The sequence below is a fragment of the Dermacentor albipictus genome, chromosome 3 (assembly GCF_038994185.2).
Source record: "Dermacentor albipictus isolate Rhodes 1998 colony chromosome 3, USDA_Dalb.pri_finalv2, whole genome shotgun sequence".
In the NCBI taxonomy this organism is placed as follows: domain Eukaryota; kingdom Metazoa; phylum Arthropoda; class Arachnida; order Ixodida; family Ixodidae; genus Dermacentor; species Dermacentor albipictus.
The window spans coordinates 46,857,521-46,881,793 of NC_091823.1; the positions used below are offsets into that span (position 1 = coordinate 46,857,521).

At 44.2% G+C, this 24,273-nt stretch overlaps 1 protein-coding gene across 1 annotated transcript in view; it reads left to right on the forward strand.

Moving 5' to 3' along the window:
• The window catches only part of LOC135898169 (WD repeat-containing protein 17-like), a 59,165-nt gene extending 39,933 nt beyond the window's left edge, over positions 1-19,232 (forward strand). Inside the window, exons 19-26 of the mRNA XM_065426963.2 lie at positions 1,115-1,254; positions 5,498-5,609; positions 6,904-7,045; positions 9,287-9,389; positions 11,746-11,847; positions 11,924-12,022; positions 15,632-15,797; positions 19,058-19,232. Of these exons, the coding sequence (XP_065283035.1) occupies positions 1,115-1,254; positions 5,498-5,609; positions 6,904-7,045; positions 9,287-9,389; positions 11,746-11,847; positions 11,924-12,022; positions 15,632-15,797; positions 19,058-19,177 (984 nt within the window). The 3' untranslated portion in view covers positions 19,178-19,232. The remainder of the gene's footprint in view (positions 1-1,114; positions 1,255-5,497; positions 5,610-6,903; positions 7,046-9,286; positions 9,390-11,745; positions 11,848-11,923; positions 12,023-15,631; positions 15,798-19,057) is intronic.
• Positions 19,233-24,273: the final 5,041 nt, after the last annotated feature.

Consider the following 24,273-nt stretch of genomic DNA (forward strand, 5'->3'; position numbering starts at 1 on the left):
GAGGCGGGGACTTAATTAGTTGCTCTCTTTGCCTATTTCACCCAGAATGAAGTCACTCATTCGAAGCAACAGTTACGCTACAAGCCTATTGCTCCGGACATCTGTTATCACATGGGACGATACTTGAACTAGCATTGAAAGGATAGCTTTCAGTGAGGTTAAAGTATGGACATGTGCTCAAAAATACTAGGGACGATTTTGTGCAGTTCAGCTTTTTCGCGTTTCTTATTCTCTCTCTGCTATATGTGTTAGTGCTTGTGCATGCTTAAATGTAATTTTTAATATTACTTTTATTCCTTACAACTTACAGATTTCTTTCGTCAAATTTATATTTTTCATTTAAGTGAAAATGAATGGCAGGAAATGGTTTCCAACCTCTCCAGTAGGACCCCATTTAACATTACCGACCCAATTGGTCCAAACGTTACATTTACCCTCTTCTGTAACCGAGTTCGACAGAACACCATCGTTAATAGAACAGGTAACTAACCAATGTAAAAAGAAAGAAGAAACAACTTTATGGTATTTGTAAATACACCCTTGTTCACAATGAGCCGGTCATTGCAAGATTCGCTTACATACCGTATATGTTTGAACACTCGCCACATGGTTCAGAAATGCACGTTTTTCAGATTGTCCGGCGTTCCGTTTTGCGGGCTTTCAGTGGTTAGGATAACCTGCAATTCAAGACGTAGTCTTGCTTTTATGTTCCGTGATCTGTACCGCGATATGTACCGTGATAATGGCATTTGCCTCCTACCAGTTTATTACGTGACGCGTGTTTTGAACAAGCTCCGCAATGGCATTTGACGCTATCCGTGGTTCTTGGCAAAGTCGGTTTCGTGTTGTTTCAGTTTCCTCTAGAAGTTTCTCTGATTTAGACGGATTCGTTATCAGCAGAGGGAATCTTGTAAAACTATTCCCGCAGATACCTTGAGCGGAACAGAGAGTCTATCACGTTGACGAGCTGATTCATTCGCTTGGTCTCGTCGGCACATGTGCAAGCTTGCTTCTTTTTTTTTTGCGTTGGTCGGTGACATTCTTCAATCAATTAGTTCATCGTCTTCGTGTTAGAGTTCCCTCGGTCGTGATTTTTCCCGTTTCTGTCGCCCAGGGTGCCCTGCGGGCCCTGATACGCGGCAACGAACTCGAACTGGCGCTCAGCGTCATCCTGCATTCGGGCTGCGAGGAGCCGGCGCAGGCAGCGTCACTCTGCTCCTGGCTTGCCTGGAGGTGCTCGCACACCGGAAACTGGTGAGCGAGCGCGCGTGCACTACTTCTCTTGGCTGCCAAGCGCAGTGTGAATTCGAAACACGAGAAGCTTCTTTTGTCGATGTGTGCCCTGATGAAGTTTACGCTGATGTAAAGTACCTGCTTCGAAGTTAAGAAAAGAAAGCTTCTACAATGATTTTATTCGAAACCATCTGTTGGCTTGCCCGCCGCGATAGTTCAGTCGTTAGCGCCTTTTACGGCTGAACGCCAGGTCCTGGGTTCGATTCCCGCAGAGCTTTTGCGTGAGCCTAAATATACTGGTAGAAGCATTATGGCGCAAAAAAAAAGAGGACAAAAGAACACATCGACGTCATGGGAATGTTACCGCGGCGGCCGCGCTCTGATTGGGTGTGGAATGCCAAAACTCTCGTGTGCTTAGGTTTAGGTGCGGTTCGCGTTAAAGCTCTTCTACAATAGCTGATACGCGTCAGACTAATGGGAGGCATCTTTCAGTGCGCGCGTATAATTTGAACACTTGTCTTTTCTCTCTTTTACTTCCTCCTCCACTTCCCATCACGTAGGGTAGCAAAATGGTTCACCTAGTTAACCACTCTGCTTTCAGTTCCCGCTTAAACACCCCAGTTGGTAAAAATTATTACGGACTCCCTCAATACGGCGTCCTTCGTAGCTCGCGTGTTACTTTTCAATTTAGTCTTATAATTTGACTACTTTGACCGGAGTTCAGATGTAGGTGTGGTGCAGTAACGATGGCAACCTTAATTTGGGAACGCTCCGTGAAAGGATGGAAGGCGCTGATTTTATTTCGTGTTCTGGCGTGCTGCCAGATTCGCATATCTTTCAAGGATTTCTGATATACGAGAACAGAGTCCGATCGTCATATTATTGTTTGAATTTTCGTAGTATTGAAAGCAAGGACGCAGAACTGTCTGGAAGCTCAACACTTGTTCAAACGACCATGCCACATTGTAGCATTTAGCGAGCATAATTGATGGTTATGTAGTGCTTGTTTATTTGTTTTTAAGATTTAAGATATTACATTATATTATATATTACATTACGTATAAATTTTTTAAATATATTATCGCGAGAATATTTTATATAAGTATATTAAAGGCCTTAAGAGACCCCTATTTGATTGGAATCGGAATATGCTCTGACAATTTAGCACCTTCATAGAAAGGCACACTTGCCGCGGCAAATTGCAATATATTAAGGACTTTGGTATCCCAAAAATCAAGGGGCGATTCTCCTCGCTTGTTTTTCTTTAGGATTTTTAACCAATAGTCATTCAATTATCGCAACCATTCCCAAATTCCCAACTGTAGGCTGCTTGCCGTACGCATCAAGTCTGGGAGGGCTGTGCATATAACGTCGTCCGGTAGGGTGCTGTTCTGCGTCGATGCATAATCGTCCCTATAAGAGGCTGTCGGGACAACCGGCTTCTGGAAGCGAGCGATCGGCTAAAGTATTTGCGCCTTCTACGAAATTACGTAAAACCGCATGAAATCAAAAAAAAAAGTTCGATGTCGAATAGAGGAAGAATAGCCACTAAATTTCGCCACTCATACAAACACATTTCGGAATGTTTACTTGATATAACGCTTGTTTCGGGAAACTGCCATCGGGCTTAAAAGACCGTAGATCAATTCCTTTTTTATGGTTCTTTCTTTCTTTCTTTCTTTCTTTCTTTCTTTCTTTCTTTCTTTCTTTCTTTCTTTCTTTCTTTCTTTCTTTCTTTCTTTCTTTCTTTCTTTTTCATGAGGAGGAGGGCCATGCTTGACCAATTTTTGATGATGGCGTGCCTTCGATATACTTCGTCGTTTTCACACATCAGACAGATGAGTAAGCAATGGCTTTCATAAGTTCAGCGTCACTTTTTTCCTTGCGTTTGCCGTCACAAAACGCGCAACAGCGTTCTGCGAAAGCTATCATGCGTGAAATATCTGATCGAGGAAGTCCTCGCTTGCGTTCTCTGAAGTGGGCGATATTCCACACAGCACTCGACTATTCCCAGAGGAAAACGACATGACCCTCTGTCTTCTGTGTTACATTTCTTGTGGCTCTACAATTTTCTTACTCGCTGCTTTCTTGAAACAGAAAAGTGCAACAAAACGTGGTTACGTTACGTGCTACATTATTTTCGCGCAGTCAACCGAAACTAAACCCCCGCTCCTCACTACAGGAAACATTATTGGTTGATAGCACCTTCACAACTATAGAAGTTATCGTTCAGAGCTCCAGACTCACTGAAACAATCCCCAGTGAGATGTCTTATATATATTTAAATGTAAAGGTTTTCTGCTCCCAAGTATTTTTTTAATGTTTAAGAGCGATAAACCCACTTACAAGAAACTCCAAGGTGCGTGCTCGACATATGGTATCTACAAGCTCTTACCCGTATGTAACGACCGTTTGAGGTGTTTGTTACGGATTTATTATTGTACATTGACGGGGGCGTCTTGAAACACCCAAACAGGCGTCTCACCTCGGCATTCAATGTTCGTGAAACTATTTTGCTGCCTGCTCTCGAGTCTCAAAATTTGAGAAAGATGCTGTTAAATTGGAATATAACCGAGAAACGTTGCGAGAAAAGATACACAAACAATTGCTTTTAGTCCAGAATGAGAAAGTAAATAACACTTTTTTCACTTTGAGTCTGAACTGTCTAAAAACATCGTCATCCATTGAAATTTAGAACGCTTTTTTTAGTCTGCATTGATACTAGCGATGCACGCCAAGTAAGCCAGCTGTATGGGTAGCTGGATGTCGTGTTTCAGTTTCAGACCAATTCAAATACGTGTTCGTCTAGGCTAACTGGGCTTTGTTGTTCAGCTTGCCTAAGCAGCTGCAGACGCAGTTAGGTCTGATTTATTCAACTTAATGGTAATGCGAAAAAATAAGTCTGGAATGAACAAAAGAAGGCGCTATTGAATTTCAGTAGGTCGCGCTACACAATTACACGCTTAATGTGCAGTTTAATGTATGTAGAATAGTACGATGGTAAGGTCCGTGGGCTTCCTCATTCAGTACATGCTGTAACGCGGCGTAGGGCTTTGGGTTTCACTTTAAAGAGTGCATCGTGCAAGGTATACTTACTGGTTGCACTTGTTGCTTCAAGTCTGCTGCATATTACGCAGATTTCAAATTTAAATAAAGTTGTTTTACCGTCGCCAACGATCATTCCCGAAAACCCGCTCTGCTAACTCACGCTCACTTAACTACACTATAGCGCAAATGGCCTACGTAAGTCGGGCTCTGCGTATGGTCCTTGACGTATAAAGCGAGCACTCGCTGCATCCGGTGTGCGCGATATTCTCCCGTGCAACCGCTTCACCTATCAACAACCCCCACTTGCAGGAGCACTCCGTGTGTTCCTTTCGTCTACCTTCCCTGCGGAAGAGCATCCGGGGACTGCTGAGCACGAGGTCGCGGGACCGAATCCCGGCCACGGCGGCCACATTTAGATGGGGGCACAATGCGAAAACGCCCGAGTACTTAGATTTAGGAACACGTTAAAGAACCCCAGGGAGTCGAAATTTACGGAGTCCTCCGCTACAGCGTGCCTCATAATCAGAAAGTGGTTTTGGCGCGTAAAACCCCATAATTTAATTTTTAGCATTCGGGGAGTCCTCGTCAGGAGTTGGCGTGAGCGCTTCCACTTCCACAATGGAGCGCGCGAAACCGACATAACCGGGCTTCCATGAAAGAACAAATGACGCTATCCTCCAGGGGTGGCGCTTAGATAAGCGATGCACTGCGGTCACTGAAGGGTCTTGATTTATTTGAACTACAGCGGCGAGATACTCGCGTATATAGCGCGCCCCCAGCGCGGCGACTATGAGACGCTGAGCCCAACAGGGCGCGTCCCGAGGCCGAGAAAACCGCGTACAATCTCCGTAAGAGCAGCACTCGGACATCGAGGAGATTGCAGAAAGTCTGTTTTCCTTGGACACGCGCGTGCGCGTCTGTGTATATACATATACTTGCGATGAAATTTTCATCAGTTTGAGACGCTATCTCCCTGCCCCCGTCATAAAGACGCGCGGGCTTCTTTCGCGCATTGATTTGCCATCGCAGGCTTTCCTGTTTCTTCGCGCCACTCTTTGTTTCTTTTTTCTTAGCAAAAAAAGAAAAAAAACGCATGAGTGAGTTTCCGTGGCTCGCATACATGGGTGTATACAAGCGACGAAAAAGTTCTGCGGTCTCTCACCGCCCGTTTGATGGTGAGGTGGCTCCGGGGCGTCGACGTTGGGGATCGTTCCAGGGAATTGGCCATGGACCTGCTGGGCCTGTGCGACGAGGCGCAGGTGGAACGGCTCGAAATCCTCGCCGGCTGCGGATGCTCCATGGCCGAGAGGAACGCCCTTCATGAGAAGGTAATCCTAGCTGCTTCACTCTTCTTGTGAACGCCGCAAGGCCGTTTTGAATATTTCGCAAGTTAGAGATAAGGCGGGCTTTGTAGTGTCTCATTTTCTTTTCTTTGCGCATTTTACATAGCTTCGCACCAATTACTGTGTTGTTCTTTCCTTCTCTAAAAAAATATAAATACATACTCGTACTAGTACAAGCTCGTACTAGTCCGCTCTTTGTTTAGCTCGTCCCCAGGTTTAAGTTCCTTCGTCCCTCCTTCTCGTACTCATTTTTTTTTAATCGAACACGGCCCAGCTGGTATGTGTCGCATTAAAGAGCCATCAACGCAAGATGTACGACATGCTAATATTTGACATTTGGGGATGTTGCGGGCTTTCGTAAATCTTCAAAAAATTTAGGACAATAACATTTGAAACTTTCAAGCACACGTACAGTGACGACCGCTACACTTGTGCGCTCACTTGGTCAAAATCGTTTCAAAAGGAGCAGAATAAGTGATGCAGAATTGAACGCCCTTAGATGGATGTTTTTATTTCCAGTTCTTTTTTTCTTCACATTAAATTTTAAATTGTAACTAAGTAAGCATGGGAAGTTAAAAAACGCTGGGCTGTTCGTTGCGTACAATGTAATTGAGCGAGCATTTTGAAGGCAGCACAGTTACAGTAAAAACGAAAAACAAAGTAATGTATCCCAAGCTTGGTGCATCTATTTTCAGTGCGATACAAGAATTGAATGCTCAACTTCCGTCATTCTTTTTAGAATTGTCGTACTTCTTTACTGCAATACTTACTTATTATTCACTTCAAATCAATATTAGCTAACATTTATTTCACTATGTTCAGTTACTAATTTGCTTTCAACTTTGTAACACGAGATTTCTCAATCTTATTGAGGATTCGTACTGCGGATTCATGGCCAATCGCCCAGAGGGGGTTGGGCCGTTCAACCACGTTCAATCAACCAATCGTATATAGTGCTGTAATAGAATATAAATTGGGCGAGTTAGAACCTGTGCATTTTGAGCACCGCACAAACTGACAGCGACCACAGAAAGAAGGCGGGACAAGCACAGGCCCACGCTCGTCCCGACATAGTGCTTTTGTTATCACTGGGGCGCGGCGTAACGATTTCATTGATCCGAGTTTCAACAGTCTTGAAACGAACCAACTACAAATGTGTGTCAAGAATCATTGCATATTAAAGTTTAAAGACCTAAACTGAACGAGTGCAGAGTCATATTGTGACGTCCTTAGCCAAAAAGCAGCTGTCCAAAGTGAAAAGGTAAATTTTCCCGTCCAGGTCTCCCTGCCTTCCGTCGAGGAGTGCACAGCTCTTGCCCACCAACATGAGAAAGACGGCGACAGCGTGGCAGCCGTTCAGTATTACGTTATCTCCGAAACTCAATCCGAGGCGCTCAGGGTAGGAATGAGCTACGTTAAAGGTAAGTAAAAGCGTTAAGATTTCCTGTTTTCTTTGTGGAAGAAGCTAAATTGTAGCGCATCCATCCTATAGAGGGGATCGGCGACGTAATGCGATTAGCAATCTAGCCTACGGTGGGTGTGTAATCGGCAATTATGTGTTTTCTATGTTATAATGATTATTGTGAAGAGCGACATATCCAGTAAGCCAAGCTGACTTAAGAGAGGTTTACTGAAGTGCGGCACATACCTAGCGGCACATACCCAGCTGTACCTACCCAGTGACCTATGTTGGCGTCAAAGTTCATTGAAAAGTGGCAAATAATTAGTGGAACATAGTTAGTGACCGAATTTGGCGTGAAGAGGTTCATTGACGGGCGGCACATGCACAGTGACCCAAGTTGGTTCGAGGGTTGACTTCAAACACTTGTCTTTCAGTACAGTAGCCTATTCGACCTGGACTATACCATTGGCCCAAGTTTGTGGGTTGGGGGAAATGGTTGGATCCACGGATAAGACAGACAGATAGACAGCGGAAAATTCGTGTGGTATCCTACGAATGCTAATAATATTAATATGCGCTGCAATAAAGCTTATACAAAGAAAAGGTAAGCACAGTTCAGGGCAGCAGAAACATAAGCGAACTGAGAAGATAGAACAAAGGTTGAAATTCCACAGTTGTAGTTGGAGATCTCAGGGAGACCTTGATGCTGCAGGGATTATTATGGTGATGATGATTATGATCCTTAGCTACCCTACCATGGTCAAAGAACATGTCCCACTGGTAAAAGCGGTGGAGTTTTGAGCGCTCGCAGTGGATTTGCGCGACGCCGTTCTATTACGTTCCTTTTCCGAGGGCTCCGTGTCCCTCTCCTCCCTGCCTGGACGGAATGGCAGTGGGTCATAAAGCACTGTCCCTTGGCTGTCGCCCCGCCCACTGGAAGGCCAACGGGCTTCATTCGTTGGCCAAGTTTTTGGTGGGATTCGGGTCCTGCTTGCGTGAGCTGCGAGTACGCGCGCGCAAGAAGGGGCCCGTTAGACGAGCCGGTTAGCGGCCACAGGTGACCGTTTGGCCACGTTTTGTGTTGCAATTAGATGCAGAGTCGGACGTGTTGCCCAAGCTAGTGTTTGTATCGAACCCCAGCATAATTCTTTGTTCTTTCCGGAGGGTCTTCCTTGCTGCTTGCGCGGGCTCCCCTACAACTGGGGCCGGCTGGGGGACGTGCGAGCACACACACATCGGTGCGGTGGCGATGCCCGAAATGCATGGCGTCTCGGCGGCTCGGAGGCGCCCGCGATCAGAGCGTGCGCGCCGTGAGCGTAGCGTGAGACCACAAAATACGAAGAAGGAAGGGACAAAATAGTATTCGCTAAAATTCTCATGTTTGGGGAATATTTTTAATAAAGGGGACAGAGACAGAGGAAAGGGGTAAGGCAGGGAGGTTAACCAGAGGGAAAGATCCGGTTTGCTAGCCTACGCTGGAAAAAGAGGGGAGGGGGACGTAAAGTGATAACAAAGTCGGATAAAGAAAGAACGGAGCACAGACATACAATCACAGTTTCATAAATTTTCATAAACCGTAGTGTTGCACCAAGGATCTTCACCTTGCGCGTTTCTTCGCAACAGCTTTGGCATATTCAGTGTCGTTGTCTTTCGAGTTCTCGCATAATTCGGGCTCCATCTGCAATCTGCTAGCCTCTTTGTTAGCTCAGATTGTAGAGCGGCGGCCACAAAGGACGTTGGTGCCGGGTTGAATCGCCTAGACAGGGACGAGTTTTTCTTCAACTACTTTGGTTTCCTTCTTGGGAACTCGTATGGGCTTGCTTTGTTGCTTCATGCTGCTGCTACATGGGTGACGATATTCTTTTTCATAAAGGGAAAAGCAAGTGCCTGCTGCGGAAAAAAAAGCATGCTTTGACACATGTATGGTCAAAAATAAACTCGAGGACATGTTTCCCGTACGCTTCGTATAATTACTAAGTGTAAGTTTGGGTTGAGCAAGTTTCTGCAAGTCACCGAGCAAGTTTCTGCAACAATACAAATGTAAATTACTGAGCTCGCGGGTGTAACCCATCAGCATTAAACTCGAAGGGTTTAACAAGTAAGAAAATCAAAATAAGGGCGCTCCAACGTGTTTCTGTCAGAAAAAAGCCCGCATGTATTATCCGACTGGCTTGCTTTAGTTGCCTTTATAATCAGATTTTTACGTTCTCAAAGACATGCAGAACGACTCGCCTTACCTTCTTTCTCTCTCGTTTCTCAGAGAGAATATTGTCTAAAGACTGGACGCTTGACTCTCTCTGGAGGCCGGTGCGCTGGATGCAAAGTTTACATCCGAGGATCTTGTCCCAAGAGAAGAACGACGAGTGAGTGAATAACGCGCAACTGATTCACCGTAAACCACGCTTTGAAGTCGGTCGGAGCCATAAATTTGTCATGTAAAAGGTCGACACAGCAAGTTCATCTCAGATAGGAGAAAAAAAAACTGTTCGGCGAGTTCTCTTGTCATGAACAGGGACGCACTACACAAAACAGAGCACAAGGAGGCCACGTAATGAAAGTAGTAGCGTGGTTCGAGCATTAATGCAGTCCTCTAGACCTACGTTACATACAGTATCGTTGCTCTAGAGCAACGTTTTTCAGTTTTCGAGTGCGTGGTCCTTTTTAGTAGAACCAAACCTACCATGACCTCCTCACCTTTATCAGCCTTCTGAAATTTTCCTTTCTTCAATGACGTAGATACATTCACATATTTAAATAAAGATACATTAACCAAAGCAGGGAAAGAAAGCTATCAATGTTTTTTTTTCACGGTTTTAAACAAGGATTGATTTAATCATGTATATTAGTGAGGATGTGTTTGCTATCTTGATACAAGCAAATGAATACGTTTGAAAGGGATCAATTCGCCGTTATAGCCAGCACTTCAGTAAGCAGCTGACAATGGAGGTACATTTTTCGCAGTTAAAAAAAAAGTCCGTGCAGGAGCGCCGTCGTTCATTTCCAACCACATCTGCTGAACTCCATTTCTACCGTTGCAGTGAGGCTAAAGTTACTGCGATTGAGTGGCCGTGTTCTGTTTTTGTGGGCACCGATGGCATAGATAGCCGTTTGCCTTACCATTTCGCCGCGGTTGTTGAGGCCATAACTATTACAATCTGCATAAAATATATCATTCCAGGGGTGATGCTTATATTAGTCTTGAATAAAACAGCGTTGAAAGAGTATGGACACCGAGACTGAAAATGCATCGATTCCGGCGAGCAGAATGTTGGACCCTCCGTAACCCCCAGAAAGATGTGACCCCCGTGACCCCCTGAGTTTGAAACACTGCTCTAGACGTTCGTGGTAAAAGCAGTGCAAAAGACAACGACAGCATAAGACAGAGAAATACACAAGATGAGCTCATTGTGCAGCCGTTATTTTTACGCCGCTTTCACCATGAAGATTAACCGTCTCGCCCAATTTTACTCTAGACGTTATTAAGCTTGAGTCTCTGGCAGTGCTCGTCTCTGATCAAGCAGTGACAGTCACGCGAGCTGGCGCAGAAATCCTGGCCTCCACTGACTTTTCTGTGCTCTACGTGCGTGTGAAATTCCATTGCAAATCTGACCCCACTTATTGCAAACTTCATTTTTACTAGTTTCTTGGAGCAATGAGTTAGCGGGAACCGGGGAGGCGAATATCAGTGTTCGTTGGGAGTGCAGTGAGAGAGCATATCTTACTGTTTCCTAGCACTTATTGACATTTGAGCCGTCAATTTTCGTCCCGCGAAAGTAGAGGAGTGATGTAAAACTGCATGCGCCTTATGTCACGAACGCATTCATGCGAACAAATATGCTTCGGGCACACTACCGGTGGAAAAATTGGACGTGCCATGGACTGTGTGAATTGATAAAGTGGTGGCGGTATTATCAACCGTCACACGGTTACGCTCATATTTTGAATATCATAACACGGAAAACGCGAACGAGAACGGGAAAATTCCTATGGTGGCGGTCGTCGCAAGGCATATCACATGGCCGGCCGCGCATACCTCCTGTGCGACTGCTCAACGTACAAAGATGAAAGGCTTGCCCATTCGGACAGCTTTACAGCACTTAGCTGACAGGCCTTTTACTGACGAGTATTTGGGGCTACGGCATCATGTGTATGCTCAAAGTTGCAAAAGCGCTGCATGCCGCGCTTCTTGTATCGGATTCTCTTTACCTGCCAAAACCGCGATTTGATTGAGGCCCACCGTTGTAGGTAACTCCGGGTTAATCTTGAGCACCAGGAGACCTTTAATGTGCTCCCATTGCACAGGATACGGTAGGTTTTGCATTTCGCCCCCATCGAAATGCTACCGCCGCGGCCGGGATTTGATACCGCGACCTCGTGCTTAGCAGCGCAACACTATATAGCCGCTATACGCCCCCACATAGGGTTGCGCTTCTTGAGATGCACCAGGCTGTACGACCGCTTGTGATGAACTGAACGATGGAAGGCTTCTTTGCTTGTGTGTCCGTGCGTCAATTGTGAACTTCTCTCCTCCATCTCATCTTTCAGCCCCCTTTTATTTACCCTTTCCCAGAGTGGGGTAGCCAAACGGTCTGAGCCCGTTTGGCTACCCCACTTACTTCTTTACTTCTTACTTCGTTACTTCTTTCCCTCTCTGTCTCAAACATTTCGCCCGTTACCACATGGTGATAAACGCATCCCATGTTTTCTCCACCTACCTAGGTTGTACAAGGAGCTCCGGTTTTTCTCTGCGTACGTCGGGGCACTGAAAGCTCTTCGTGACGGTTACTGGGCCGTCGCGACACCTCTTTTGACCCACGCGAGGTTGGTTGAGGAGTGGCTCGTGACCGCTGGTCAGTATTGCGTGAATGACGAGGTTTCTTTTTTTCTTCTGTTTCAGAGAATTGCTCAAGACGAATAAGTTGTTGGAGTCGTTACTAGAAAATGAAGTACTAATGGACGACAGTGAAACAATAACTCATACCAGCGACGACGAGAGGTGAGTATGAACAGAGCTCCGCCTAGACAATTTTGCGCATCTACAGGGCGGGAAATGTACTACAAAGACAACGCCGGAGAACACACAACCCATCATGAGGTGTCACGTTATTATACGAAGAAAGCGCGCAAATGTCACATTGCTTCGAGTTCGTCGAATTAAACACTTCAGGCGAGCTTTTCTTACCTGCAATTTCGTAGTATCGCAGATGATAACAGAGTTTCGTCTACTTATGACAGAAGGATTTTCTTTGAGAGTTGGAAAAATTAAGCACCTGTTTGTGGCACGAATCTATGCGCTGCGTTCGAGAGCGACCTACTAAAATTTTTCAGTGCACTTCCTCCATTTCCACTTCCTCCCGCTCACTGGTGTTCTAGCTACTTTCTTAACAAAACGTCGTTTTATGCATTCAAGCACAAATGTGACTGGTACGTCGATGCATTTTTCCGCAAATTTTGGGAAGTAATATCTCGAAACTGGTGTCATCCTGAGAATACGTTCCAAGTGGATCCGTCTTGCGAACTCCACGGCTAGAATTTCTAAATTGCAATATGGGCCATAGAGCAAATAGGTAAAAACTTAATTAGTGGTTTTTTTTAATTAGTCGATTATACATTTCAGTTTTTCTGCAAGTAATGTCTGCCTCTTCGAATAGACCGGCTGATGAATTAGAATTGGGCTGTCTGCTACAGGCAACCGCTAAAAATTAAGTGTTCGCTGAAACACCCTGCCTGCATATACCTTCATTAAAAACTGATATGAAGCTCCTAGTAATTTTACGACGTTAGCTGTATGTAAGCGAATTTCTTGGACTGATATTTCCTAATGTTTACTCAGTGACGGACGAGCATGTGTGCCGCCCAAACAATATTCCTCAAATTTCGCCGACAGCGGGGTACGAACTAATTAATACAGGCGAGATTATTAGTCTAGCAGCGCCTTTCATTTCCTTTAGGGAGCTTCTCTCTTTGTCTAGCATCTTAAGTCTGGGCCCAGTTATCATGCACGTGAATACTTGTTTTTCTGGAATCTAGCTAGCCGTAGAACACGTGGGTCATCTGTCTGAAAGATAAAAATGTCAGCATTATTTTACGGCGACAGCGTAAGGGACCCCGTTACGCAGAAAATACGGTGGCGTCGGCGTTGTTCTTGAGTTGGGCATGAGCGAAAACCAGATGGAAGCAAAGAATTATTCAAATTCCTTAACAGGTCAAGTAATGTTCGCATGGACGCCAAATTTCTCAGGGAGGTTCCTGTAACCAAAGGAAGGTAATTGAGCTGAGAAGAAAATTGGGTTTTTGGTGTAAATCAAACCCATGAGCTTTGGAATGCGAAACGGCCATGAAGCCTCGTTGCTTCAAGCGTGTTAAAGGGCGTAGTAGTGAATTATTTGTGGTCTTTGACTTTGTAAGGTGTCTTAGAGAAATGTGCTGTTTGTGAGTATACGGTAATTAGGAATGGCCTACCAAGATCGAAGTGAACGCGAGTGTTCGGGTGCTTAATTATACTTAAACAAAGGAATTTTGTGTGTCAGGAACCCTTTAATGCTATCGCGTTCTAATTTGGAAGGCAAAGCTTAAGCGTCCCCCAATTATTTTTATTAACGTTCCAATAACAAGTGTTGCGCCGGTTATTATTAATATTCATTCCGAACGCACAACGCTAGGAATGTTCCTCCCTCACTATTTATTTTCTTTCGCCTTTCGCAGTTCTTCGCGGCAATACGAGATAAGCCTGAGGCGCTAAATGAGGGTACTACTGACGTTGTTCAATGGAAAGTTTTTCTTTATCGAACGCCAAAGCTCAATGCGCCGTTGCGACTATACGTCCTCTCACGTCGCGCATTCTTAGAGCAGGCTTGCAAGCTTGAACCCTGTCCTAAGCGTGCTTCTACTAACGAGGACGGCTCTTGTTGCGAGCCACCGCTGCCGAGAACAGCGGTGAAAAAGGTCGAATCTTTGTTTCAGCTTTTCGTTCACTGCTGAGCGCAGCGGCTGGCGCCAATTAGCGACGGCGTGTATAGTCGCAGCCTTAAGCGCCCGCGTTGGCTCAAGCCGTCTCAAAAAGCGAACGGGTTTGTATAGCGCTCTCCGAACACGTAGGAAGTTGAAACTTGTTTTCTTTGCTGTGACAGCAGTTGAGAGATCGAAGCTGGGATCGCTGCGTCTGTACGTCTGTCCTTACCCGACGTCACCATGCCGCCGCCACCGTAGTCATGTGGTCAAGCTATTTCATCTCATTCTCAGCTTCCCCCTTATCATATGACAAAAAAAAGAAAACTGCCCATGACCGTCTTTTGGAATCACTCTATAACCCTCGGGAATCTGTAGTTGGGAGCCGGACGCACTAACCCTTGAGCTATCACGCAATTAACACTCGCGATTGACCATTTGCTCCAGGGTTTTGTGCGTTACGCAGACTCTGAGAGCGGCGGAGTCTGCGAATATATGGCCGTAGCCGGCTATATGTTGTGGGGTGTCACACGTGCTCTAGTGACAAAGAAACGGCGACACAGTAGTTCAAACAATCACAAGGGTGTTTATTGCATCTTTCATACACTAATACCTACTAGCCGAATTTCTATACAGAGAGCATGCCGATGGGCGCACGACAAATTTAGGAAGTCCGACCCATCGCGATTGCATATCGATCGAATATGCTCGCGCCATGCTGGACATCAACGCCTGGTCGTTCGCGTGTACAGTCATGCGAACGGGGGCACGTACGAACGATCGTGTTCGTCCATTCCGGTGTCCTGCTCCTAAGCCTCGCGGTACGGTCTCGTAGAAGCATGAATCGGCGCACGCGCAGAACGTTCGCGCCGCTTGCCAACCCGAGCCAAAGTGGAAGAGCCTATTCCCTGTTGTGCAAGGCTAGCCTCGCCGTTAGGTGGCGTTAGCAGCGCAACACTCGCGCCACCTCTCGTAATATGCTGCAACCGCGCCGACTGCTGCGGCGCTTAGCTACGGGGAGAAGCCGGATTGCAGAAGGCACAAGAGCCATGCAGGGAAAGCATCAAGGGACGCGCTCGAGTCGAGCATCACCGCAAAGTCTATCCGTCTGACCGACACACAGCTGCACTAACTTACTGCGACAACAGCATGGCTCTCACTATATGTACGCCTTCATAAACAAAATGTTTTCTTTTTTTTTTCCTTTGCAAACAATCTCGTGTTCGTCTCAACAGTATGCTCTTCGGACGAACTCGACATTGTGCGCAAAGCAAAGAATTTGCAACAATACCTTCGTTTGGGCGAGTTGGTTCATCTCGACAGTTTTCATAAAAGACGCGGTAAGACAAAGACGAAAAGAACACGTACGACAGGACTCGCGCTACTTCTAATGAAAACTGTCTAAAGAATTTGTTAACGGTGGTGTACGTGATGAGATGCACACTGCTCTTGCAGTAAGTTAGTGCAGCTGTGTATTGGTCACATTGGTAAACGTTCTTTAAAAAAGGAATGTTTTAGTGCTCGGACACAAGGACAAGAAGACAATGCTGTGTCGACGTCTTCTCGTCCTGACCCACTTGAGCTAAAACGACTTCCCAGTAGTAAACTTCTTCAGAACTGGAGGAACCGGTAAAGTCAGATTTTTTTTATATTGCAGGAATAGCGTACTGCAGTGTCAAGTCTTTCACAGTGAGCGTTTGGCTGAGAAACTAGGATGCAAGCTATCAGAGCAAGGAAACTTTGGGGAGGTCCTTGTCGCTGGTTCACATCTGCCCAGGCATTCGGACCAACGGCGCTCAATCTTCACCGGAAAGCCAATCCAGGTAACTCACGCAGCTCTGCTACATGCGAATTTGCCCGTTACAGACTCAAGAGATGCAGTGCACATATTCGCCGTGCTTGAACGGTAATGAAGGCGCAAGTAATTGGAATACATTTTTTTTTTCAAATGCATTTAAAGAACCAAAGATACAAAGCATCTAAATGGAGACAAGAGAAAAATAACTTGGACTGTATTAGTAAATAACCATTCTACATTTTAAAAAAATCTTGCCGTGAGAGGCCTGGTAACCCAGAAAAGACGCGAAAATGAAAATTGAAAGTCCCCGCTTCAGCTATCCCGAATGTTACGGATTTTGGCGGCGGCTGATGGAGCCTCATTAATTCTTCTTTTTTTACGAGTAGACTACATTTCATTCTAAAATAACTTTTACTTAGCTGCAGTGGCGTAAATATGAAAAATATAATTGAAAATCTATGACGTCACGGTGACGCACCAGCGCTGAAGTTTCATTGCGAAATTGAAATAAAAAAGCTTAGACCTTCATTTTTACTTCTAATAATAAGCGTATTACCGCGAAATTAACAAAAACGGAATTTTGAAAGAATACTTTATCTGTATACGCTAAGCTTTTACTTTCTATTTTGTCCTTTCAAAGTATCGAATGCCTTCTTCAATGCGTTGACCGCTCGAATGTAACTTTTAAAACAAATTTTTTTTCGCAAATGTGCAGTGCAATATTCAGTGCAGCAGCAAAAGCATGTTCGAAATCACCGTAACAATTCGACGACCACTCAGGCAAAAGAAAAAAAATTACCTTCTAAAAATTGCGTTTCGCGCTGTAAGAGGAAACAAAGAAATTAAGACAGAACCCGTCTCATAATGCGCGTTAATCTGATTAACCGGCCATAGTTTTTCAACGCACCAAAAACTATCTAAGCTAGCTTATTGCGCCACAGTATCGTTGAGTAGCCGGAATGGCTGTCTTTTGCTTCCTTAGACTTTCAACGTTTCTTTTTTAAAGGAATTCGCTACGTAAAACGGCTTTTTAGCGCGACAAATTCTGCTGCTATCGGGTTCAAATCAGAAATTCAGTTTTCTGTACAGAACAACGGGGTGCTGATTGTCGGAACATTTAGTGAAAGAAATCTGTGCTAATGAACACTTGTTTACAATTTTGTAATCCCAGTCAACTATATTGATACACAGCAAGCTCATTCGACGAGTTAGCTTGACTTGTTTTGCTTAAGCACATCTTCGGAACTGGTATGCATTCGTGTAACGTCAAGATACATGCCTTGTAAAACAGCCACCCTTGCAGGCAGTCTGCTCGAAAACCTGGTCGCCATTTTGTTTCTCTTTAATGTAAACGTTCGATTTTTTTTTTCACGAAGCTAAAGTTGAAAATCGACCCTCTTAAAGTTCAAATCTTGGATGTGGTTTCCACACGATCGATGTTTCCGACAGAAGTGCTCTTCCAAGTAAAGTCGAAGTCGTTTTTCGCTTGTAACTAATTATTACTGCAATTAGGAAGTCGTTTTTCAGTCGTTACTAATTATCACTGCAATTAGGGAAAGCCAGCTACGAAGATATACCTTGAAAGCTGTCAATTCAAGCGGAAATTTGAAAAACAGCACGTACAACCGCTTTTGGGGCCATGAATTATGTGCGACAGATCGCACAGATGTTATAGCGTACTTGCACATTTTTTAAACTTGAAACGCAGTTTATTCCTCGCTTATGCAGACGAGATCTTGACATAAATTCAGGATGATAGTCTTACTTATTACTTTGGATCTGTAAGACCACAGTGCCCGGCTCATTAACTAAGAAGCAGTATGTATTTGTCATTACTTGAGTGATATATTTACTGGCCGACGTTCCGGAAAGGCGAGGCATGCAATATTATCGCGGGCAAGTTAAACGGGACAAAACCGACCAGAATGCAAAAAACAAGTTTGATGAAATTTTATTGAAAATAGTTACGGTGGGTTACAAGTCTAATAAAGCACTCATACTGTTATGTCCCACCTCGCTTAACATTCCGATTTCGATTTTCTGATTTCTATTTCCCCGCACACGTTCGTTTGCTCAAGTTTCATACGTATGTCTGGAAATGATTTTGAAACTTTGTTGTCTGTAGTTTCATGGCGTCGAGTGGCGGACGTTTCATAGTAAAGAACTTTGGTTTCCTAATGATAGCGCACGTTCCCATTCCAGTTATGTGCAAAGCCTGTCTAAATTTGGTATGTCACAAAATACTAGCTGAAACTGAAACACCAAAAGTGTAAATAAACTGAAAACGCCCGCGTTTTCGCATTTGCACGCACTACCTCAGTTCATGCTAGTGGGACGATCTTGCTTGTTACTTGGTGCATATTTGAAGGAAGGTTAAGACTGCTCCAAAAAACGAGGGCAAGTTGAAGGAACACACTGCGCTCATGGTGTTTTGTGTGTTCTTTCCGCTTGTCCTCGTTTTTTCGCGCAGTAACTTCCTTCATGTATGTGTGCGTGTGTTTGTGTGCGCCTTGGCTTTAAGTCGACAACTTCTATAGATACATGAAAAGATTTTAAATCTGCATTCACTGAACCAATCTTAATTTCACTTTCTCACATTTAGAAGAAAACGTTACTCTGTCTCCAGCAGATAATTCATTTTTAAGTGCAATTTTTTTCAGACATTTTGACAAGTAGAATATTTTTATATGTATCAAGTTTTCAACTACAACTCAGAAATAAAAACGATGTCCCAATATGTGAAGTGCATTAATTAGGTCAACTAAAGCACAAAAGAATCATAAGCCGCTCTGAATTATACCACTAATTGTGAATAGAACTTAAGCAAAGCTCTCGTAAACAACGAACGACTTCAGTTGGGCTGTAAACTAATGTATTTGTCGATTATGGACAATCTAAGGAGTACAGTTCGCAGTATCTTAATATCTATTTCCGGCAAGTAGTTGGGTTACAGAATTATGGCGTTGCGAACTTCACGCTACTTTTCTCATTCAGGAACACTTGAGACTATAAATTAGAACTGGTGCATCCAATATTTGGTACAATTTTGTTTCCTCTGCTAAGTGCAACCAATTTTATCGGATCAGTTCGGCGGCTGCTTTCTGAGCATTTCTGCGTTTCATCTGTATTTCAACATTAAAAATTTTAATTTGTCTCGAGCGGGAGTTTAGTATGCTTCAGTTTATGCTTATAAAGCGTTAAGGAGCGCTTGTAATGTAAACAGCAACTCTGTCTTGAATCATCTCTTGTTCAGGATTTTATTATCTTCATTTTATCTCCCTGCAGGGCCCTGTCTACTACCTGGACGACGGTGGATCGAGTATATCGCTAAGCGAAGCCATCATGTGGGCCAGGGTCAACCTCCTGTCACCATTAAGGGCGTACAATCGAATCGTCCCCTTTTGACTCTCTGCACTGCTATTGTTGTTTGAAAAAATTAAACTAATATTGTTACTTAGTATGCTACTCTCATGCTTAGTTTCGTAACGACGAACCATCTGTCTATAAGCATATGTGGCATGGTTTTCTAACTCCGAGGGGCAGAGGCCTATAGGCGAAAGTTCATGATTCTGCTGTTTGCTCGGCTTGCGACGAAGTTTTATTTCGCTTAACGAGGTGTTGCTACAACGATAAGGTTCCAGTTTGTTTTGACAACACTGCATGTAGACCCTGACAAAGACCATTGCAGAAGTTGAAAAGAGAACTCGGTTTTGATCACAGACACGGTTCTCATTTGAACTGTTCTGAATGCAGACGTCGATCTTAAGGAGATGTACATTGAAGCGTCTCTTCACTCCGAAACATTTGATTCATTTGCGCACTCTGTTCGTATAAGCAGGCGCATAATAGAAATTGCCATCCTCTACTTTTGAGTAGAGAACCTGTGGCTTCGGTAAAGTGTGTAAACATGGTACATCAGTGAAGATCGGCAAAGTGTGTCTGTGATGTTGAAATTCATGTGCGGTGAGAAATCGACTCCTACGTCATCGACCAGACAGCTTAAAATTTTTATCGCGATCACCTTTAAAGTGCGGATTGTCACATTTAGGTGCTGCTGCCTGAAACAATGGTTACTAGCACTGGTCTTGCGTTTTTCTTTTTTTTGCGCCAGGTCTAAATATAAGATAAATCGGAGAATATTTTGCAACTCTATTACACTGCACGGTAACTGAGGAGGCAATGTCGTTACACCTCCTCTAACAAGAGATCTGCGCCGCGATTCTCTCTAAGTTGCTTCACTAAGTTTTTTTCTTCAGCGTAACCTAGTGTGTTGAAAAATAACAGCGATAACATCAAAGTTTTCACTACTGGTAGCATTGCTGCTACCTTTAAATGCGAACATGCGCTTATTTTTTAAGGGTACCTTTGTGCTGGGTTTAATGTTAAACTTTCTGTGGCTTCCGTCCACAGCAGCGGCGGGGATAATAGAGCACGTAGTTTCGATCACCACTGAATGATAGAGAGTCGGCGTGCTACAAGTACGTCGCGGTATGACGCAAGAGCACGCCGTCGCGCACTGTCGCCCGCACCCCTGCAGCGTCGTTTCTGCCATCGCCCCAGTTGCATCACCTTGCCCATTGTCTTGTTCACGTAACAGTGCTAGTTCCCTCTTGCGTTTTCTTTCAAACAGCAGCTCCCGTAGATCTACGGGAGCTGCGTACCTTCAGTGAACGAAGCGGTGCAAAACCGTGCACTGCGGATCTCGCTGCTGGCAACACGCTTTTCCCTCACTTCTATAAAGCAGGCTTTTTGTGTGTGTGTGGCTCAGTGACGGTCGCTTTTGATTAAAACGTTTAATAATCCATGCCCACCCACGCAGAATTATAGAAACCGTGAACCTCGCGCTTCGCAAATTGAACAAAAATTATTGAGGTATATTTTCAGATTTTACACGTGTGGTATTCTAACCAGTGGACCCTTTGGCCGCAAAAAAGGGCCACTTTACTGCGTCAAAAGCAACAAAACAATGCAGCTTGACCACGTCCAGCTGCACTATAGCGACGTAGTGCGTATAAGCACTATACCGATGTTTTGTATTTGGTGTTCTTAGGCTGGCCCTGCAATTCGGCTTGGTATAAGTGAACTGTAAACAAGAAATACAATGAGTACCATTACCATTATCATTATCCAGTACTGAGTACAATGAGTACCAGTACCATTATCCATTACTCGGACCCTGAGTGGCATGCGGAAAGAGCCTAGTTAAAATACTTGGCTTCAAGGTGAAGCGCCACTAGCCTTGTCGAGAAATATGTAGCCCCGCAACTTTGCTTATTTACACGCAATTCGAAGCGCACCTGAGCCGAAACTTCAGCTCGAGAGCTGCTATGCAAATGCATGAGAACGCAGAAATCATTTTTCTTGGCAACCAGTGCACCACTTTTGACGCTTGTCAAACTTAAAGACAAAATTTAAGATCTTCTGCTTGTACCATTCAATTTTCATTTATGCATTGAATTTCTCTTTATTCTTAAAGAGTGCACAATTTCATAAAACTCGAGTATCGGTCTTACAACTAACTGAGCAACGAAAAACTAAACTGCATTTCTGTAAACTGCAACTATTAATGCCCTCTAAAGCGGATAAGGTTGTACTATACACTGCTCTGAATTATACCCCTAATTTGTGAGAACTTTTGAAAAAACCTCCTAAGCATTTTACCAGTTTCACGTAAACTGGAAAGTCGTATATCAAGTTGCCAGCTTGAGAGGATATATCATGCTGTTTCAGGGCTTACCTACTTTCGGCAGTCCTTGCCAAAAATTGCAGGTCCTAAATACAAATTATGATTTTTCGTTGCTAAAATGTACCTTTCTCCTCCAAATGCACTAAGTCTAATTCAAATCTGTCTGGTGATTGCCTCAATTACGCAGCGACGCCACTTGTAAAGTGGACAAAAATTTTCATCACGCCAGAACAGGCGTATTTGCGACTATACCTTTCGTCTACATTTGCACTTATTCGTTATTTCGTATTTCTGTTTGCGTTCTCGGGATCTCGATGGTGGATAAATCAAGGGATCTCTTAGGCATGTAAGGCCCTCTAGGCTGGACATTTCCGCGATAATGTAGCCTAGCCGCCTACAGGATTACCAGACTGAGTTATGTCGGATGCTCGGGGGCCAAAGTCGGAACTTCGAATCCTCGTATTAACTCTTTTTTTTTATTTGACGATGGTGAGCTCGAATTTCACCTCCTCTAGTGCACTACATCTCCAAGCGTCGAGTGGAGCGCGACACCAGCAATAGCTGCCGAGAGCGAGTGGGGCTGTACTAATCCAGCTACAACCAAATTAGGAAGACCCACTTACCTTCAACAAAAGGCACTCCCTCACCCCTCACCAGAGCAGGGATTGGTCTCCCTGGTGCAGTATTCGGCCTCTCCGTCCCAAATGACTCATTCCATCAACCAATGGCCCTCAGTCCCCAGCAGCTGCGGAGCACTGATTAACGAGGCGATAACACCTGAACTCTCTTCAGTGAAGCAAGCTTAGCAGAACTCTTTGAAGAACTATCCGACATTGTTTGGGATATCACTGGCCTTAGTGAGATTAAAAGAACCGGTGAGGCTTATACGGTGCTGACTAATGGCCATGTCCTCTGCTATATAAGTCTGCCAGATAAGAAGCAACACGGGGTAGGATTCTAATCAATAAGAACATAGCGGGCAACATTGACAAATTCTACAGCATTAATGAGAGGGTAGCAGTAGTAGTAATCAAACTTAACAAGAGGTATAGATTAAAGGTAGTACAAGCCTACGCTCCAACATCCAGTGTCGATGATGATGAAGTAGATCAGTTTTATGAAGATGTTGAATTAGCGATGGGAAAAGTGCAAACTCAGTATACTGTAGTAATGGGTGGCTTCAATGCAAAAAGGGGGAAAAATCATGCTGATGAACAAGCAATTGGCAACTACGGCGTCGATTCTAGGAACGCTAGAGGAGAGATGTTGGTTGAATTCGCAGAAATGAATAAGCTTCGAATAATGACCACCTTTTTCAGGAAGCGTAGCGACAGAAAGTAGACCTGGAAAAGTCCTAATGGTGAAACAAGAAATGAAATTTTTTCATACTTTCTGCCGATCCCAGCATAGTGCAGGATGTAGAAGTGTCAGGTAAGGTAAAGTGCAGTGATCATAGGTTGGTGAGGGCTAGGATTCAACTAAATTTGAAGAGAAAAACAGTAAAATTGGTCAAGACGAAAGAGATCAACCTATTATAGAGGCAGTAAGGGTAAAAGCAGACAAATTCATGCTGGTACTTGCAAACGAATATGCAGCCTTAGATGAGGATGACACAGAGGTAATGAATGGAACCGTAACTAGGCTGGCTTCAGGAGCAGCGCTTGAAGTGGGAGGCAACGTACCAAGGCAACCAATAGGCAAGCTCTCCCAAGCAACGAAGGACCTAATAAAGAAACGACAAAGAATGAAACAGTCCAACTGAATGGAATTAGCGGAATTGTCAAAACTGATCAACAAGGCGAAAATAAGCGATATTCGAAACTATAACGTGGAAAAGACTGGAGAAGCCGTGAAAAAGGGACGCAGCCTGAAATCGGTGAGAAAGAAACTTGGCATAGGACAAACCAAGATGCATGCACTGAAAGCTAAGCAGGGTAATATCATCAGCAATCTCGAAGATACAGTAAAAGTAGCGGAAGAATTCTATACCGACTTGTACAGTACCCAGAGGAGCTACGATACCTCCATTCGAAGCAGTAATGAACAGGTTGCAGAGACTGCTCCTATAACTAGCGATGAGGTCAGAAGGGCCTTGCAAGACATGAAACGGGGAAAAGCAGCAGGAGAAAAGGGAATAACAGCCGATTTAATCAAAGATGGAGGAGGCATAATGCTTGAAAAACTAGCGGCTCTCTATACGAAGTGTTTATCGACTTCAAGGGTCCCAGAAAACTGGAAGAATGCAAACATTATGCTAATGCACAATAATGTAGACGTTAAAGAATTGAAAAAATAGGCTCATTAGTTTACTCCCAGTATTTTATAAAATATTCACCAAGATAAGTTGCAATAGAATAAGGGAAACACTTGCCTTTAGTCACCCAAGGAAACAGGCATGTTTCAGGAACGAATACTCTACAATGGATCACATCCATGTCACCAATCAGGTAATCGAGAAATCCGCAGAGTACAATCAGCCTCTCTATATGGTTTTTATAGATTACTAAAAGGCATTTGATTCAGTGGAGATGCCAGCAGTCATAGAGGCATTACGTAATCAATTGCGTAACAGACTGCTTACGCAAATAAATTGGAAAATATCTATTGAGATTACACAGCTACCTTAATTTTACACAAGAACAGTAGGAAGACACCTTTAAAGAAAGGGGTCAAGCAAGGAGACACAATCCCTCCAATGCTATTCACTGCGTGCTTGGAAGGAGTATTCAAGCTATTAAACTGACAAGGCTTAGGAGTAAGGATCGACGGCGAACATCTCAGCAACATTTGGTTTGCAGATGACATTGTTCTATTC